Source organism: Erpetoichthys calabaricus, chromosome 4, assembly GCF_900747795.2.
Source record: "Erpetoichthys calabaricus chromosome 4, fErpCal1.3, whole genome shotgun sequence".
NCBI classification, from domain to species: Eukaryota; Metazoa; Chordata; class Cladistia; order Polypteriformes; family Polypteridae; genus Erpetoichthys; species Erpetoichthys calabaricus.
In genome coordinates, this window is record NC_041397.2 from 301,005,778 (window position 1) to 301,026,729 (window position 20,952).

Below are 20,952 nucleotides of genomic sequence, written 5' to 3' on the forward strand. Positions count from 1 at the left end.
AAATACAGGAAGTGTACAATAGTTTCTACTGGGAGCCAAAGTCAGGCAGCCTTAATGAATTCCCCTAATAATTGTAATTGTTAGTCATTAAAATAGATAAAGCCAACTGAGAACAGCGAAGCGTACAAAAACAAGGACAACTCAGGCACTGGGTCTTGTTGAAGTCTCGCACACCAAGTAGACTACGGTACACTGAGGTAAGGGGGCTTTGGTGGATTTTACAGATAATCAGAGAGAAAGAGAGACGTGTGGAAGGAACTATGAGATGGGGAGTAAGAGTAAGATAGAGGTGCAATAAGTGATATAACATGGTATGACTGATTGGTTTAATAGATGGGGTTACTGCAGAGTACATACAGTAGATGAAGACGTGCAGATATACAGTAACAGCTGGATAGATAGATAGATAGATAGATAGATAGATAGATAGATAGATAGATAGATAGATAGATAGATAGATAGATAGATAGATAGATAGATAGATAGATAGATAGATAGATAGATTTTTTTTAATACAAACTTTATTTTGCAACGGAAGACATGAACACATCAATACAAATAACAATTTCTCAATACAAATAACAATGTCATTACTCCTCCACTACTCCCTAGTCCCCTCACATTAAGTCAAGTACACATGTCTGTATTTAGTATTCAGTACTCCAGCTAATCCTTCTAACATTTAACATTACAATTTCACACCCGCTCTTCTTCATTATTCCAAATTCATTTTTAGTTGCCCCTCCTCAATAGAGCACAGCACCCCCTTCACTCCCCACACTTTTTCAAATTCTTCAATATTACACATTGTTTTATAATACGTAAATTCCAGCTTAATTCTCGAAATTACATAAAATTTGAAAATAAAGAGTACATCATCAGGCAATGTACCACTCTGTTTATTATTACGGCTTTTTAAAATGGCTAACTTTGCTTGCCCAAGTAAATAATTTAAAAGTTGAAGTTTTGATTTTGATGTTTTGTTATATTTCATGCCCAAAATAAATCTCTGATCATCAAAAGAAACAGTAAATGTTTCACATATTTTCTGAAAGTACACAAACAGAGTTTGCAGTCTCATACAATATAAAAATAAATGATAAACAATTTTTTTCTCCCCACAGAATGCACATTTATCGGTCACATCACTCTGAGGTTCATTCAGGAACACATTTGCGATGACCCCGTGTACGATTCTCCATTGTAAATCGCCTGCTCTCTTATTATTAGGGAGTTTATAAAATTCTCTCCATGCTGGCCTGACCTCTGCTTTTACATTTAATTTATATAATAGATAGATAGATAGATAGATAGATAGATAGATAGATAGATAGATAGATAGATAGATAGATAGATAGATAGATAGATAGATAGATAGATAGATAGATAGATAGATAGATAGATAGATAGATAGATAGATAGATAGATAGATAGTAAAGGCACTATCATTTATTGAATTATAATTAGGCAGTCCAGTTTTCATACATGGGCCCTTCTGATCTCAGCTTAATTGTTAAGTATTGAATTGTTAAGAATTGATTAACAAATGAAAAGCCATCAATCTTAACAGCTCAGGATTAGGCTGTGAGAATGAAGGGAGCGGTAATCACATGATGGCAAATATGTCCTGCCAGCAAAAATATAGTTATGAAAAGGTTAATTGGGAAGAAGACTATTATGGAGATATCTTCAGGGGCAAGAATATTATTATGGGTAAAGCTGCTGAGTGGGGACAACATCATGGGAACCTCTATACAGTAGATGTTGGGAAACGAGTCTGGAAATGGGGGGCATTGTGTTATAAGAATTGTAATATATTCGGGGCTCTCTGGACACTCGGGGCTCACTTCATGAACTGAGACAGGCTTTATGTGCTCTGCCATTGTTTTCTATGCTGTGCAATAACAGTCTTAAATTCTGACTGTCTTTCTGAAGACTCTGCTTGTTTTTTCTGAGATTTTCTCCACAACAGTAGCCACTTATTATAAAGTTTGTATTGATTAAGTTTAATAAATACTTGATCTCTGTTGAACTGTCTTGTCCTCTGTTTGCACATTTATCAGTCACATCACTCTGAGGTTTATTCAGGAACACATTTGCGATTACCCCGTGTACGATTCTTCATTGTAAATCGCCTGCTCTCTTATTATTAGGGAGTTTATAAAATACTCTCCATGCTAGCCCGACCTCTGCTTTTACATTTAATTTATATAATAGATAGATAGATAGATAGATAGATAGATAGATAGATAGATAGATAGATAGATAGATAGATAGATAGATAGATAGATAGATAGATAGATAGATAGATAGATAGATAGATAGATAGATAGATAGATAGATAGATAGAACTGTTCCTTCTATAGCTCAGCAGTGCTTAACCCTAACCCTCACTTTTAGATACACAGACACCTCCTGTTGTCCAGTAACTCCTTAAATTTACCGGGCAAAGATTACCCAGCCAATCCACTGCCCCCGTCTACTCCTCTCACCAATCAAAGTAGATGCTGGCATGTTCACACTGTGCACCGTGACACTTCCCGAGCAACTGCTGGTCATATGCGTATAAGCCCCATGGATGGTCAACAGCTGTGCTGAGCTCACATACACCATAGGAGTTGCTCCAGTAAGCAAACCTTATTTACTGGAAATGTGGGATCCCCTTCTCTTACATAACCTTCCTTACCAATGTTGGTATTTTCTTCCAGGTGCGCCACACCTCAAACCACTCACGACGGGCAGGCTGTGAGGATACCGGTCTGTGAAGCTCAACCACCAGCAAGGGAGTTTGTACTGACTGGCCATTATACAGGCTATCCGTGCGCTCAGACACGTGAGCCTCACAGCACTCACCCGCAGGGACAGCGCCCTCAATCTGTAACGGTAAGTGCCATTCTTTTAAAATGACTCACTTTTACCTTAACAAAAAAAAATAAATCTTCTGGTTTAGCGCCACCTTGACTTAAAGTGGTGCTTAATGCTTGAGGCTGCACCACTATCACAGAATTGTTTTTTCAATTCTTTTCCATAAAAGGCTTTTCAGCTCTCTGCACTGTTTTATTTTACTCTTTAGAAGTTAGTTTAGAGAAGGACACATATTTATGTTGTGGAAAATCAGCCCCCTTATATAGACAGACAGACACCAAATGTCCAAAAACACGTTTAATATTCCTTTTCGTTTTTACAACACCACACAATGCACAAATCTGCTATAATTGCTCACAGTTCCTTCTTCCTTTACTCTCTCTCAATTCTTCTGCCGCCTCTACTCTGCTCCTCACAATTTCCGTCCTCTTCCTCCCGACTCTGGCTCTCTGAATGGAGTGAGGCGGCTCCTTTTATACTGCACCCAGATGTGTCTCATGTGCTTCCTGATGATATTCAGATGGCACTTCCTGGTGGGGAAGCACTCCGGGTGTGCCTGGAATTTTTTCTGGTAGCACTTCCAAGTGTGGCGGAAGTGCTGTAATCCAGGGCTCCACAATCCTCCGGCCGGCCCCTGGCGGTGGCCACGAGCCCCAACAGGATGGAGCTTTTAAGCTCTGATCCCGTGGCCCCCATGCAGACCAGGACGACTGCCCTCTTGTGGTCCAAGGAAGGTATTGTCCCTTTCCTGGTCTTTCCAGGAGTCCCGGCTGGGCAGGCCATCCGCCACAATGTCAATATAAATAATAAGTGAAACAGATCCTTTTGAATTGAGAAATGAGGTGGTTTAAGATTTAGCTCACTTTTTAGGCTATTGATAAGGCTTTCTTCTTCTTCTTCTTCTCTATTTTTTTTTTTCAATTTAACACCACATGTTTTTTTCGTTCCTCTTGCTGTTTTTTAAATCCCTAGGCGATGTTTTTTGAAAATTAAAATATTCATACAATAGGTAAGCCTCAGGTTACAGTGGTCTTGTAATCTGATCATGTTACCAAATCATAAGAGACTATAATTAAGGACTCTGCTTTATCTGTAGTATTTAAGTGTGCAATGCATTAATCTTAGTTTTGGTATTTTATCTATTCATTTGTATATTTAGTTTTTCCAGCCATCCATCCATCCATCCATTGTCCAACCCGCTGAATCCGAACACAGGGTCACGGGGGTCTGCTGGAGCCAATCCCAGCCAACACAGGGCACAAGGCAGGAAACAATCCTGGGCAGGGTGCCAACCCACTGCAGGACACACACAAACACACCCACACACCAAGCACACACTAGGGCCAATTTAGAATCGCCAATATTTAGTTTTTCTATATTTTCAATTTTTATTTTCTTTAACTACTTGTATAGCACTTTGAGCTACATCCCTTGTATAGAAACGAGCTAAAGAAATAAATGTTGTTGTTGACTTAGGGCAAATCTACAAGTATAAAGAAAAACATAAAAAGAAAGTATTGTGCTTTCCTGCGGAATTTCAATTAATTTTCAACTGGTGATTCCAGTTTTGTACTTATTAATGAAATGAACTAGTTTTGACGCAGATGAAAATATATACGGTCATATGAAAAAGTTTGGGAACCCCTCTCAGCCTGCATAATAATTGACTCTACTTTCAACAAAAAAGATAACAGTGGTATGTCTTTCATTTCCTAGGAACATCGGAGTACTCGGGTGTTTTCCGAACAAAGATTTTTAGTGAAGCAGTATTTAGTTGTATGAAATTAAATCAAATGTGAAAAACTGGCTGTGCACAAATGTGGGTCCCCTTGTAATTTTGCTGATTTGAATGCCTGTCACTGCTCAATGCTGATTACTTGTAACACCAAATTGGTTGGATGAGCTCGTTAAGCCTTGAACTTCATAGACAGGTGTGTCCCATCATGAGATATAAAGGTATTTAAGGTGGTCAATTACAAGTTGTGCTTCCCTTTGACTCTCCTCTGAAGAGTGACAGCCATGGGATCCTCAAAGCAACACTCAAAAGATCTGAAAACAAAGATTGTTGAGTCTCATGGTTTAGGGGAAGGCTACAAAAAGCGATCTCAGAGGTTTAAACTGTCAGTTTCAACTGTAAGGAATGGAATCAGGAAATGGAAGGCCACAGGCACAGTTGCTATTAAACCCAGCAGGTCTGGCAGGCCAAGAAAAATACAGGAGCGGCATATGAGCAGGATTGTGAAAATGGTCACAGACAACCCACGGATCACCTCCAAAGACCTGTAAGAACATCTTGCTGCAGATGGTGTATCTGTACATCGTTCTACAATTCAGCGCAATTTGCACAAAAGAACATCTTCAGTATATGGCAGGGTGATGAGAAAGAAGCCCTGTCTGCACTCACGCCACAAACAGAGTCGCTTGTTGTATGCCAATGCTCATTTAGACAAGCCAGATTCATTTTGGAACAAAGTGCTTTGGACTGATGAGACAAAAATTGAGTTATTTGGTCATAACAAAAAGCGCTTTGCATGGCAGGAGAAGAACACCGCATTCCAAGAAAAACACCTGCTACCTACTGTCAAATTTGGTGGAGGTTCCATCATGCTGTGGGCTGTGTGGCTAGTTCAGGGACTGGGGCCCTTGTTAAAGTCGAGGGTTGGATGAATTCAACCCAATATCAACAAATTCTTCAGGATAATGTTCAAGCATCAGTCACAAAGTTGAAGTTATGCAGGGGTTGGATATTCCAACAAGACAATGACCCAAAACACAGTTGGAAATCTACAAAGGCATTCATGCAGAAGGGGAAGTACAATGTTCAAGAATGGCCATCACAGTCCCCTGACTTGAAGATCATCGAAAATCTATGGGATGATTTGAAGCAGGCTGTCCATGCTCGGCAGCCATCACATTGAACTGAACTGGAGAGATTTGTATGAAGAATGGTCAACAATACCTCCATCCAGAATCAGACACTCATCAAAGGCTATAGGAGGACAGCGTCTAGAGGCTGTTAGATTTACAGAAGGAGGCTCAACTAAGTATTGATGTCATATCTCTGTTGGTGGGGCCCAAATTTATGCACCGGTCTAATTTTATTATGATGCATATTGCATATTTTCTATTAATCCAATAAACTTAATGTCACTGCTGAAATACTGCTGTTACAATAAGGCATGTCATATATTAAAAGGAAGTGGCTACTTTGAAAGCTCAGCCAATGAGAAACAAAAATCCAAGGAATTAAGAGGGGTTCCCAAACTTTTTCATATGACTGTATATATAACAGCTGTCCCCAATGCTAAGATACGGTACAGAATAGTACAAACTCAAGTTTCAATTGTCACCAAATGTAACCAGCAGTGCACACTGCCACACAGAAAGCTTTGTCCCTGGTAAGCAGCTCAGTCTGCCGCTGGCCATTTAGATATATGGATAACACTTTAGTTTAGGGACTGTAATAATGTGTCTATTACTTATTTACTCTTATATAACAAGACCTTATTGTGCTTCTAAAACATCAGTAGATAAGTTACAGTATTCATCTGTATTCAGTGTGTCATGTTAAGAGCCTTTGATGTGCTGGTAAAATTATTTGTTAATTTGAAGGAATTTGCAGGTTTTATAACTAAGTATGGAATATCAACAGACACGTGTCTCAGTTACATCACTTCACCCCACTCCAAATTGAAGTTTTATTGGTAGGTCACATTGCAGAGATGAATCAGCACTTACTGAGGCTTTGGAAGTGTTATGAAGAACCAAGGAAGCCTTGAGGAAATGAGTAAGGGATGCATTTTTGTTTTTACACTGTTACGTGTAATCCTCTGCTCTCCAGCCCTGCCATCACAGGGTGTATAGGCTTTGAGAGAGGGTTGTGACCGCCTAGGCAAGGGGGGTTGAACTCCAGGCCTGGTAGGCCGCAGTGGCTGCAGGTTTTCATTCTAACCCTTTTCCTAATCAGTGACCAGTTTTCACTGCTAATTAACTCCTTTTCCCTTCATTTCAATAGCCCTGTTTTTAAGGATTAATTGCTCTGAACTGATTTTTTTTCTTCATTAAATGGCAGCCAGACAGAAATAATAATAATAATAATAATAATAATAATAATAATAATAATAATAATAATAATAATAATAATAACGATTAATTGTATAGCACATTTCATACAAAAAAGTAGCTCAAAGTGCTTTACATAATGAAGAAAAATATAACAACATAAGAAATTAAAATAAGACAATATTAGTTAACATAAAAAAAAGAGTGAGGTCCGATGGCCAGGGTGGACAGAAAAAAAAAAAAAAACTCCAGACGGCTGGAGAAAAAAAATAAAATCTGCAGGGGTTCCAGGCCACAAGACCACCCAGTCCCCTCTGGGCTTTATACCTAACATAAATGAAATAGTCCTCTTGTGTCTAGGGTTCTCATGGAAGGACTTGATGATAATGGACATGCAGACTTCTGGCTTTTAATTCTTCACTGTTGGAACATCATGGTGCTTTGAGTAGATGGTGGTGGTGAAAGCCACCACCAAAAGGACACCGGAAAAAGAAACAAAAGAGAGAATAGGGGTTAGATAGATAGATAGATAGATAGATAGATAGATAGATAGATAGATAGATAGATAGATAGATAGATAGATAGATAGATAGATAGATAGATAGATAGATAGATAGATAGATAGATGTGAAATGCATTATATGATAGATAGATAGATAGATAGATAGATAGATAGATAGATAGATAGATAGATAGATAGATAGATAGATAGATAGATAGATAGATAGATAGATAGATAGATAGATAGATAGATAGATAGATAGATAGATAGATACTTTATTAATCCCAAGGGGAAATTCACATACTCCAGCAGCAGCATACTGCTACAAAAAACAATATTAAATTAAAGAGTAATAAACATGTAGATAAAAACAGACAATAACTTTAAATAATGTTAACGTTTAGCCCCCCGGGTGGAATTGAAGAGTCGCATAGTGTGGTGGAGGAATGATCTCCTCAGTCTATCAGTGGAGCAGGACAGTAACAGCAGTTTGTCGCTGAAGCTGCTCCTCTGTCTGGAGATGATACTGTTTAGTGGACGGCTGGGCAAAATACACATCACATATTGCATGTCCGACGGGGAAAAATATAAAATGAAATGTTTTCCAAAAAGCGAAAGCAGAGTTTCACCACGTGCTCATGTCAGTGGTGGTGTAGCATAAGCACAAGCAGGCAGACACAGGCAGTGCCTATTTGATTTGACATTATTTTTTACAAATACAAATAAATGACAAAAAATTCGTACGAGATAAATATTCATAAAAATCCACTATTTGTGCTTATCCGAATACTGGATATTCGGATTCGGCTCAACCCCTACATTACAGGGTAAGGCCAAACATTTAATCTGAACCCAATCTGAACTAGCTCGTGTTCAAGTTCTTCACTTGCAAATACATTACGTTAAGTTCACCGTTGCTTAGAAAAATGAGCTTGTTCAATGAACGCACTCTTTTGAACTAGTTCCTAATGAGCATCCAATATATACGGAAGAAGTAGTATGAGGCTGGTGAGCCAAAGAACACTTTGACCAGCTGAAGGCTTAGAGATGGCACCTTCATACTGTGTGGGTAAAGGGACTGGCCACTTCAGGAAATAAATGGCACCATGAGGAAGGAGGGTTATCTACAAGTTCTGCAGCAGCACATCAAGACATCAGTTTGGTCGCAAATTCACATCAGCTTGGTCTTCCAGCAGGACATGCCTGCAAAGTTATAAGAAAATGGCACAAAGACAGCAAAATGAAAGTATTGGAGTGGCTATCACAAAGCCCCAACCTGAACTCTCTAGAAACTAAAAAAAGCAAGGAAGCTAACAAACCTACCTGACCCACACCCATTCTGTCCAGAGGAATGGCCAGAATTTTCTGCATGTATGGTGAGAAGCTTGTGGAAGGTTAACCTAAGTGTTTAAGTTAAGCAATTAAATGGCAATGCCACCAAATTAGAAGGGAAAAATGTGAGGTTTGAATACACAATGGGCTGGCGAGCTTTATTGGGTTGAATGACCTGTTCTCGTCTCAATTGTTCTAATGTTCTAAAATACTAACAAAGTGTATGGACACCCTCTGAAAATCTGATATAGTAAGGGTGAAATAAATCTCTTTTGTAAGCTATTGTATTGACATTATGACTTACAGAAAGTAAGTACTGTAGATAATCATAATAATAATAATTGACTTAACACAGGGACTGTTTGGTAACATGACATGTAAAGAAACATGGAGTTAGAAAGTCAAGGTGGATGGTGTCTTCTTGTTCCTCTTCATGTCTTCCCACTTTTTTACAGGATACCCTTCCTGTCACTAACCCGCTTTGTTTATCCGGACTTGGGACCAGCACCAAGATTACCCCCCCCAGTGGGTCTATCTATCTATCTATCTATCTATCTATCTATCTATCTATCTATCTATCTATCTATCTATCTATCTATCTATCTATCTATCTATCTATTCCATGTTTGCAGTCTTGACATCATTATTTTTCAATTCTTACGTAAAGCAGATCAAATAAAAAAAATGAAAAAAATAGGGGAAGAGAAGCAATTTTTGAAGAAGACAGAGTTAAACCTTTAAAGTTTATTTTTAAAAACAAAAGTGCACTTCAATAATGTGACATTTTTCTTTTTCTGTTCTTCTGTCATTTTAGGTCCAGAGTTCATGTGGCATACAAATATCCGTTATGTGGAGACGGAACCAAACTGCTGGAATGTTTCAAGAGTTTATCCTTGTTAGCTTCCCAGGTTTTCAAGATAAGAACAGCAGGAGTTTCATTTTTGGGGTGCTGCTCCTTTTCTATTGTTTTATAGTCTTTGGAAATCTGCTTATAGTAATGATGTGGGTACTTGACAAAGAACAGCATAGCCCTATGTACGTGTTAATATCCAATCTAGCTCTTGTGGATATAATTATTTCCACTACTACAATACCCAAAATGTTGTCTGTTTTTAGTGCAGGGTCCAGCTCCATTTCTGTTACAGGCTGTTTCATTCAGATGTTTATCTGCGGGGCCATGAACACATCAGAGTCGCTTCTTCTTGCACTCATGGCGTATGATAGATACATTGCTATCTGTAGGCCCCTCCACTACTTCACGGTTTCGAACAACAGTATAGTCACGAAGCAGATCATTTGCTGTTGGCTGTGTGCATTCATTGTCATGATTGCACCAATCACTGTCATCCAGGGGTTGCTGTTCTGTGGGTCCAATGTAGTGGTCCAAACATTCTGTGACAGCTCCTCTATTCTGAGGTTAGCCTGTAGTGACACTTCTCTTAGCTCTTATGTAATACTGGCTGCAAGCTTGCCTGTGATCATAGTGCCTCTAGTCTATATCCTTATGTCCTACACGAGGATCGTCATGTCAGTTCTCCAGATCACTAACTCTGACGGACGCCAAAAGGCCTTCTCTACCTGTAGTACCCACCTGCTGGTTCTTCTTGTCTTCTTTCTTGTTGGAGCTGGTGTGCACATATCAACTATGCTGCCTGACACTTCTCCAGATGCCCATATGATGGCATCAGTCCTTCAAAATGTAATCCCACCTCTGCTGAATCCAATTATATATTGTTGGCGAACAAAGGAATTCCGAGATAGAATAAGGAAGATGCTGAATTTGAGAAAATTAGTACCATATCCATATTGAGACATAAACTATTTACAAACCCAAATGCTAGGGTTAATAAAAAAATAATAATCAATAATTAATAAATATCCAATTTTTCGACTTTTCTGTCTTTTCTTTCCTTCAATAAAGCAGATTAACACTTTTGTAAATTATATAGTAATACTTATATGGAAGAATATAGTAGTGCAAAATAACTAAATATGCAGACAGAGAATATAATTTAAATAGCTTAAACCAGTTTTTCCCAACCTTTATTGTCCCAGGACCCAGTTCTACCGTAATGCAATTTCACTTTCAACCCATAGACAGCAACTGAAGAGCAGGGGGTTTGATGGGCGCTGATATAGTGTATACCCCCTTGGTGAAACTTGGACAATTAGAAAGAGGGAGAAATATTGAGCAACACTGCCAATCGTTTCATGGGATGGTGGTTGCTGACCCCTCATGGTGAAACGGGCACAGTTAGAAATGAACAGAAAAATCATACAACACTGTCAAGGGATTGGTAGGTCACGATGGCCACTTGCAACCCACCGACGGCAACTCACGATCCACACAGTAGTTGAGACACACTGGCTTAAAGCATATTAAAATCGAGATCAGGTTCCTGATTGGTGCATGCTATAGTCTGGAATCTAATACTTTCCTTGTGGTTGTGGACCACCTGAGTGAAAGAAGGTCCTCTGTAATAGTGTTGTTAGCTATGCAGGTCCAGGTTATGTGATCAGATCATCCATCAAATACTGTTAGAGTCTATAGGAGCAGGGGTGTACTGAAGTATCTGGAAGGTTGCCGGCTCCGTTACTGCCAGAAGGGATGCTACTCCACTCGGTCCTCGAGCAAAGCCCTTAACCTGAAAATTGTTCCATGGGTTCTGTAAAATGGCTGACCCTGCACTCTGACCTCCAAAGGTCATGTGAAAAAACTATTCCCCCTCCAAGGGATTAATAAAGTAAACCAAAAGAAAAAAAATAATGTTCTCTAATTCAACATCGTGGGCATGGACATTTGTCTTGCCTAATCAAGTTACGTGACCGTTTGTGAAGAGAGGTGATGGCCCAAAATTAGTTACGCTGCTTATGGCGCAAAAAAAGATTAGAAATAGCCTGGTTCCATTGAATTTCCCACTTTTACACATACCCATGCAGGAGCAAATTAGAATTGTCTACAGTGGCTGGTTGTGTATATTGGTTTCGACATTTGATTTGATGATGTTTCAAGTGTGGTGGATGATGTCTTTGGTGATTGGTTGCAGTAGATGGTTTCCTTGTGCAGATCAGTTGTAGTCGATGGGGATCGGTTGCAGAAGATGGTCTCTTTGATTGCTGATCAGTTACAGTAGATGATTTCCTTGTGCTGGTCAGCTGTGGTGAAATGTTACCATGGGATGGTGGGAAATGGGGATTGGTTTTGGAAGATGGTTTTACTGATTGTTGACTAATTACAATGGATGGATTCCATGTGCAGATAGGTTGTGGTTGAAGGTTTCCGTGTAGGAGGATGCTAATGAGTTGTGGATGTTGACTGCAGTTTCCAGTGGGTCATTTGGTTGTGATAGAAGTTGGAGGTTCATTGACCCTCAATTGCGATTTGTGGGCATCTCATTTGAGCGAGTGCCCCCATTCTCCTGTGGGCTTCTTTACTGCAAATGCTGTTACTTTCTTCCTGAAAAGATCTTCACTAATAACATCATTACAGTAATTATTGAGTCCTACTTAATTTCATGTAAGACTGAAGACATGCAAAGCATTTTGGGAGCCTTGAATAAACTATCAAGTTGTAGAGTTAAAGTAGAAAACCTGAGAACTTTTAAAAGCTTTATGTTTGAGATTTTTGAGACTCTTAGCTCTCAACTAATGAAATGCACGACAGATCAACTGATTTTTTTAGGATGTCAAGTTGCAGTATGTTCATCCTGATCACCTTGCCTTGGCTCTTCCATACTATTGTAATATTAATTCTGTCCCTCAAAAACTCAAAATGCATGTAAACTAACCAGCTGTGTTAACACTAGAATTACCAGACTCTATGAAAAAACTTGTATATCCGGCCTACCTTAAAACCTTGTCTTCTAAATGTGCCGATTAACACAAGCAGCCGGCTATTCCATCCCCCACCGCCACAGAACGTTCACTAAGTTTTCCCAGCTCATGCCTTGTTTTACAAGTCCTGTAAATGCACACCGTGTGTTACAGACGCAAACCAAATGTATGTGTGTACTGTATAATATTAACACAAAGAGGAGCTCACTACTGAAAATGGCAAATATAGGAGTGAGTGGGGATCAAACCGGGGACTCTTGATTACAAGTCAGCAAATATTACCGCTATGCCACGGAAGCTGTTGTACCATCCTTGAACCTTTTGTGAAAGTGTTTATTTGATCTTTGGACTTCAGGCTTCATACATTATATAGTTTATGCCTACATTTTGTCATTTACTACTAAAATATGAAAAACATTTCTGTTTTAAAAATGTGTTTACACAGATTACTGTAGAAACGGAACACACATGAAATGCGTGTGTTCCAAATAGCGATCTATTATTTCCACTCTAAAACTCCAGCAGTTCAGTCACTCCCAGATAGTCAAACAAGGCATGAGCTGAGAAAACTTAGTGAACGTTCTGCGACGGTGGGGGGTGGAATAGCCGGCTGCTTGCTGCTCGTGTTAATCGGCACATTTAGAAGACAAAAGAGAGGTGAGAACGGTTTTAAGGTGGACCAGATCTACGAGTTTTTTCATAGACTCTGGTAATAAAGACCATCTGTTACCCAGGTTAGTTGTCATTTTGCACACTTATTAGCACTCTGCTACACTCCCTCCCTTCACTTCGGTTTTCGTCCATTGAGAGAACAATTTCTGGCTAAGGTAGTACTAGCCCCTCGCAGGAAATCTGATCAGTCCTTGTCCTTGTCTTGCTGGAAAACATTTTGCAATCTTCTTTTCTCCACGGGTCTTGCAGTGGAAATATTGCAAAATGGCAGTGTATCGTGCAGCTTTTCCTGTGTCAGGTGGCACATGATTGGTTAGAATTATTATTATTATGAGGGCAAGTCAATCCACAATTTTATGAGTGCTTGGACTGGCTATACAGATTTCCCCAGGAACCAGTAGAGATGTGGTGTGTCTGTGGTCACAGAGGTGACGTTTCAACCTTTATCAGTTAGTGTCTCTTGTTGTTTATCTAGGCGTAAACATGGCCACTCCACTCTCCATTTGCACAATAGAAGAGCAGCACGCAGTGTTCGACTTTTTATTGGCTGCGGGTATAAAAGGAGATGCATTCCTCGCTGGTTCACCAGAATCATAGTACAGACTTGCTCAGTATTGTTATTGGAAGTGATCTGGCTGGAAGTTCTGTTCTTTCTTCATGCTTAACATTTATCCTACCCATTTTGAATTTCTCAATCCTCCAATTCTCAAAAAAACACTTCACCATTGTAAAATTCTGTCTCCATATTGTGTTGAAAACCTTCTACCACTAGTACACCTTTAGCCCATAAAAAGCAAATCACTGCTTGCTGTTCTTTTTTGGTACAAACAGAGAGCTGAGCGGCCATGTTTACTCCTAGATAATAACAAGAGGAATTGACTGGTCAAGGTCAAAACTTTACCACTGTGACCACAGACACAACCTTTCCAAATGCGTACAGGGCAATCTACAGTGCATCCGGAAAGTATTCACAGTGCATCACTTTTTCCACATTTTGTTATGTTACAGCCTTATTCCAAAATGGATTAAATTCATTTTTTTCCTCAGAATTCTACACACAACACCCCATAATGATAACGTGAAAAAAGTTTACTTGAGGTTTTTGCAAATTTATTAAAAATAAAAAAATTGAGAAAGCACATGTACATAAGTATTCACAGCCTTTGCCATGAAGCTCAAAATTGAGTTTAGGTGCATCCTGTTTCCCCTGATCATGGTTGAGATGATCCTTACAACTCAGCAAGGTTATTATAGTTAACAAAAACTAAAATCAAAACTGAAAATATTATTAAAAAAACATTTTTGTAAACTGAAATAAAATAATTAACAAAACCAAAATGAAAAACTAAAACTAAACAAAACTATTAAAATAGCTGGAAAAACTAACTGAAATAAAATAATAATATACTTAAATATTTTTAGTTTTCGTTTTTGAATGAATATTCTTGCCGTTAGTCTTTAACCCTTGTAACTTTTAACTCTAAAACAGAAAGTCATCCACCACGAGCCACTCACTTATATTCATCCAGTGAATGGCGGCTGGTGCCGGAGGGCGGCTGTTCACACAGCATTAGTGAATACGGGCATGTAAAGCGTGTAAAATAGAAAGCAAGTTACTGCACCGCCTTTCTTTGTGCTTATTGTATATCAAGATGTAATTTAAACGCCTGAAATTGGAATGTGCTAGTCAACAAAACCTGTACCGTATGGACAGAAAAATCATGAGTAAATAACGTTTCAGTTTATTTCTCAGGTTTTCGTTGACAGTAATTCACCTGCCACTTTATACAGTTATAGTCGTTTTTACTTTCTCGTATACAAAGTATAGAGAAAGTACAGTATAGTAATCATGAAAAAATTCAACCTGGAGATTTTGATGAATCTCAACATTTTAGACCTCTCCAAGCCCAAAGATACAGTTTTTTTTGGAATTATGTCTGTGTGTGTGTAAACATGATAACTCAAAAACACAACGAGATCGATGGATGAAATTCGGCATGTGGTTGTTACACCAGAATTGTAGATCTGTGTTAACTTTTAGGCCAAATCCATCAACTGGAAGTGGTAATTTACCTGAACACATACTCGATTTTTTTTTTATTCATGCAGCTGCAGAGTCCGATTTATTCAACTTCACTTTTATAATAATTGTTCAGTATATTATTAATTTGATTTGATTTCTTGCTGATGGTTCTTTAATGTATATAATATAAAAATATCATCATTGTCTTGAGATTTACTCCTCAAATATCCATCCCCATATCTGAGTTCATGAGAAAGTCGAGGGGACACCACTCCCGATTTTTGAAAATAAACCGACATTGATCAAGGGACTGCCTAGGTCATCATACAAGATCAGCATATTGTTACTGACTAATCACTTTTGCAAACCATGTAGTGTAATAAGCTTCCGCTAACATTAAACTCGTATCCAAATCCGTTAAGTGTACAGTTCTGTCTGATGGTGACACAAAAGGAAACTCCGTAGGAGCTCCATGCCATAAATACTAAAGCTAAAACTGAAACTAATAGATATAAAAATAAAATAGAAATGTCTTTGTGAAATAAAATCTAAATTAAAACTAAAAATACACAATGAAGGAAAACTAAAACTAAACTGAATTTCCAAGTAAGGTCAGAAAAAATATAGAAATAAAAACTAATATAAAAATGCAAAACTATAATAACTTTGCAGCACAGTTTCTCAACCTTTTTGTTGTTGCTACCCACTTTTTCCCATGTAAGTGTCTTTGTGACCCACCTGGGGGAGTTCCTTGGTGATTCAAGCACAATCATTATAGCCCTTTGGGGGAATCTGTCATGATCATCAGAATAGGGAGGTTCCCCCTTAGTGAGCTGAGTGCGATCATCAGAGCGGAGGAGAGGATTGAGCATGATCTGCAGAGCGATGACCCACTGTGACCAAGTACCATTAGAAGCAATAGTAATTTGCGACTCACAACTCAAAAGCGGGTCACTACCCAAAGGTTGAGAAACACTGCCTTATAGGACTAGGTGAAAGGGTGTATGCTGAAATGGAGGAAGGGATGCCAGTGGAGACGTTCTTTTATCTAATTCTGTATTTGTTTTGATTTTCTGAAAATGTTGGTTAGAACTTATGTCTAAGTTTCTACGTTCTGATTGTTGTTGTTTTCAATTAATATTTGGTCACAAATGAAAATAACATTTTTTGGTACAGCTCATCTTCACTTCCAATAGCACTATAACTGAGATTAGGTTTGGTGTCGGCATCCACCGTAGCCTGAAGGTCACTTGGTCTTCAAGTACATTGATGTTTTAGCAAACCATAGATATGATGTGAATTGTGCCTGCATGAATTTAACATTCAAGTTACAAAAGACTAAAAAATAAGCCATAATTTAGATGAAAAATGTGTGTGGTGTGTCTTTCTTTCCCACTAACCTACTTTTGTTCAATATTTTTTGGCAGAATTTAAAACATATTACACAGGTACCCATTTAGTCAAGTAGAAAGTTATATTGTATGGTACAGTGCCTTGAAAAGGAATTTAAACCTCTGAGCCATACGTCACCCCAAAAACAAGCACAGGATTTTAGGAATTTTTGTAGTGAGAAGTCAAATAAAATTACCCCTTTTATTGGCCAACTAAAAAATATTACAATATGCAAGCTTTCGAGGCAACTCAGTCCCCTTCTTCAGGAATTTTTGCAAATTTATTAAAAATAAAAACTGAACTACCCATTGAGACAAGTCTTCAAACCCTTTACCCGTTACTTACTGTAGTTGAAGGCCCTTTAGCCGCGATTCCAGCCTGGAATCTTCATCGGTCCTATGCAACAAGCTTCACACACCAGGATCCAGGGATTTTCTGCCACTCTTCTCTGTAGATCCTCTGTAGCTCTTGTCAGGTTGGATGGAGACGATCGGTCAACAGCTATTTTCAGGTTTCTCCAGTGATGTTCACTTAGATTCAAGTCTGGACTCTGACTGGGCCACTCAAGGTCATTCCCAGAGTTGTCGCTAAGCTACTCCTGTGTTGTCTTTACTTTGTGCTTACGGTCATTGTCCTGTTGGAAAGTCAACCTTTGGTACAATCTGAGATCCAGAGAGCTCTGGAACAGGTTTTCATTAAGGATATCTCTGTTATTTTGCTTAATTTATCTTTCCCTCCACCCTGACTGGTCTTTCAGTCCCTGAATAGTGAAAGACAACCCCATAGCATGATGCTGCCACCACCATGCTTCACCGATGGAAGGGTATTATGCAAGGGATGAACAGCGCCTGGTTTCCTCCAGATGTGACCAACACGTCTTGGTTTTATCAGATCAGAGAGAGTCCTGTTTCTCATAATCTGAGAGTTCTTTTTTGCAAACTCCAATGAGGGGTTTCATGTGCTATCTGGTCACTGTTCCATAACGTAGTAGTGGTGGTTGTCCTTCTGAAAGTTTCTACCATCTCTACACAGGTTCTCTGCAGCTCAACCAGAGGTTCTTGGTCACCTCTCTTACCATGGCCCTTCTCCCCCAATTGCTTAGTTTGGCCAGGTGGCCAGCTCTAGGAAGAGTCACGGTTGTTCCACACTTATTCCGTTGAAGAATTATGGAATTTGGTTTTATTTATTTATGTAGCACATTTAAAACAACTAGAAGTTGACCAAAGCACTTTAGATAGAATAAAAGGTAACAGTATGAAATAAAAGTCAGAGAAAGAATTCTTGAAAGGAAAAACAAAAAGAAAACATTTTACATACATGAACACACATACACCAACACACAAACATAAATAGCTTATATAAAATTATGTAAAATAAAAAATACATAGATAAGATGAACGCAGTATAAACAATATAAATAGAAACTCATAAGTTTAAAATCAAGTGAATAAAAGTGCATTTTTAGCAGAAACTTAAAACTATGAAGTATGGGAGCCAACTTTATTACGAGGGGCAGACTGTTCCCCAATTTATGACCCGCCACCTCAAAGGCCCAATCGCCCCTCAGCTTCAACTGTGTGCGTGGGACAGTAAGCGATAGGTGATCTGAAGACCTCAGCTAAGCATGGTGGAGCCAACCCATGTAGGGCTTTAAAAACAAACACTAAAATCTTAAAATTCACCCTGTAACTAACTAGGGAGCCAATGATGAGAGGCCAACACCAGAGAGATGTGATCCGTTTTTTGTGCTGCTGGTTAAAACTCTAGCAGCTGCATTCTGCACCATTTGCAGGCAAGACAGTATCGTATGGGATATCCCAACATACAGGGCATTGCAATAATCCAAATGAGGCATAACAAAAGCATGAATGCGCTTCTGTAGGTCATTAGCTGACAAAAAATGGCGTGACTTTATTGATTGCCTACTCTTTACAACAGCATTTATCTGTTGGTCAAATTTAAAAATTGAATTCAAGATCACCCCCCAAGATTTTTAGCACATGGATTCAAGTACCGGACAAGTGGACCCAATGTTACCGGTAACAGTAGGTTGACCAAACAGAATGACTTCAGTTTTTGACTCGTTTAACTGCAGGACCTTTAGTGCCATCCAGTGTTTTAAATCATCTTGGTGGATTGGTGGCTCTGAGGCTAGGGATCTGTGCTGGCAATCGGAAGGTTCCCTTTACAAATCCCATAAATGCCAGAAGAGACTCCACTGCATTGGGCCCCTGGGCAAGGCCCTTAACCTGCAATTGCTCCGTCCTGGGTATGACGTTAATCTGCAAGCAGTGTTCTGAAAACATCCAGCCACTGTAAAAAAAACCTCACAGTGTTCCAGCATGGTGCTGAGGTGTCACCCGCTGCACTCGAACCCCAATCTGGGTGGTATGCCATGTGGTGGGTGCGGCAACACGCTGTAATCAGTGCATGCTCCCAACCTAAGCAGTTAAAATGCTTTGTCACAGACTCCATTTCACCTGACTGCAATGGGAAATAAATTTAGATATCATCAGCGTATCAATGATACGGGATGTTATATTTGTTTAGTACAGAGCAGAATTGTTACACATATAAAGAGAAGAGGAAGGGACCTAAAACAGACCCCTAGGGTACCCCACAGGTTACCAAAGCAGTAGGAGATGTTGAGCTACCCACATGTACAGAAAATGTCCGGCTTTTGAGGTAAACCGCAAACCACTTAAGAGCAGTTCCCCAAATACCAACCCACCACTCAAGCCCGTTAACCCTTAAACTGCTACATACTTGGGGGGTTAATGCACCCCCAAATGCTAAATAGTTTTTTGCTGTACTTTTTAAGGAAAGTCACAATTCACCAAGAAAAAGTGAAATTTTAATGGAACACATACTGTTTTCATGCAAAGAGCATCACAATTACTGCAACACTGATCATTTTACACACTGCCAATGAACTGTACAAACAATAAAAAAAAAAACTACTGCGACAATCTATTATTATATATACAAGGTGCAAGTGACGCCATGTGACGATACGGGTTTGCAGCATGCTCCCATCTGCTGTCCGGGAGCCCTTAAACCCAACACCATCGGTAATGTTACCGATGAGCTAAGCAGTGAGGCAAAAAACATAGCAAGGGGATGGTGCAAAAGTGTCAAGTGCTTTTATTAAAACAGAACAGTATAGTGTTCAAATTAAAAAAAGTGCAGTGCTTCAAATTAGTCTTCATTAAATAAATAATCCATAAAAACAGATGTGAAATTGTGGAGGTTAAAAAAACAATAGAAAAAGTCTTCTAAAAACAACGAGGTTAAAACCATGCAGAAAGCAGTCCTTTTTTAAAAAAAACAACAACAACAAGCCCGGTGTCTCCTTTCCTCTGGCAACTCCCCTGCTTCACCCATCTGGGCCCTGCAACAGGAGAGTCGCTCTCTCAGCAGCTGACCTTCACTCCGCTCGACCGGTCTGGAGGCCTCCCGATTCCTGGCTTTGGTCGCGCACTCATCCCAGACCGAGTCTTGGTTTCCTTGACGACTAGGATGCTCACATCAAGGACTTCACCCACCAAGCCTCCCGACTCCTGTTGCCTTCCCGGCCTTACGCAGCCAGTCGTCCTTCCGCTGGTCACTCCCGTTCCTTCCTACAATGCTCAGCGGGAGCGACCGCTTCCTTCTGCCCCCACTAAGTGTTGGCCAAACACCCTTCTTGGGGCTCAGCTTCCAGCTGCCTGTCTGTGAGCCTGCACGCGCTCGCTCTCTCTCCTCCCTGCTTCCTGCTCTCCAACAACCTCCATCTTTCTTTCTCATTCCCTTCTTTTTTTCTCTAGCCGGCTCGTGCTTCTATATATCAAGAGGGCATGGCAGCTATAGCAAATTAGCAGCCCCAGGAACAATCACAGATGCGGGCGGTCTCTCACCTGTGCACTTATGTGAGAAACGCGCACATCGCAAATTGCCATGAGAACCTCTTCAGCCACACAACCACCATGCCCCCTCGCTAAGCCGCAAGCGTGTTGATTATTTATTTTAAAACGGGCTTTTGATGGGAGCTGTGGACCCGCTATACCACACGCCACTGATGAAATTCATTAAATCACCGACTATGCCAACTGAGCTTGAACTGGCAGCACACAAGCACATAGAGGCCAACGCTGATATTCGCAGGCTAGTCTAGTGCAGCGGCTCAATCCCAGGGACAGTGATGCTGATTCGCTAGGGGGTGACAGTGGTCATGAGCAGGCTGCTCAATGAATGTATGGCATAGACTGATCAGCTCTGGCGTGCTGGAAAA

The 20,952-nt window shown here is 39.7% G+C and overlaps 1 protein-coding gene across 1 annotated transcript; it reads left to right on the forward strand.

Annotated features, from left to right (window-relative positions):
• The first annotated feature begins 9,629 nt into the window (after positions 1–9,629).
• Positions 9,630–10,589, forward strand: LOC127527695 (olfactory receptor 1M1-like). The gene has a single exon (XM_051927275.1). The coding sequence runs from the start codon at positions 9,636–9,638 to the stop codon at positions 10,569–10,571; it is 936 nt and encodes a 311-aa protein (XP_051783235.1). The 5' UTR covers positions 9,630–9,635; the 3' UTR covers positions 10,572–10,589.
• Positions 10,590–20,952: the final 10,363 nt, after the last annotated feature.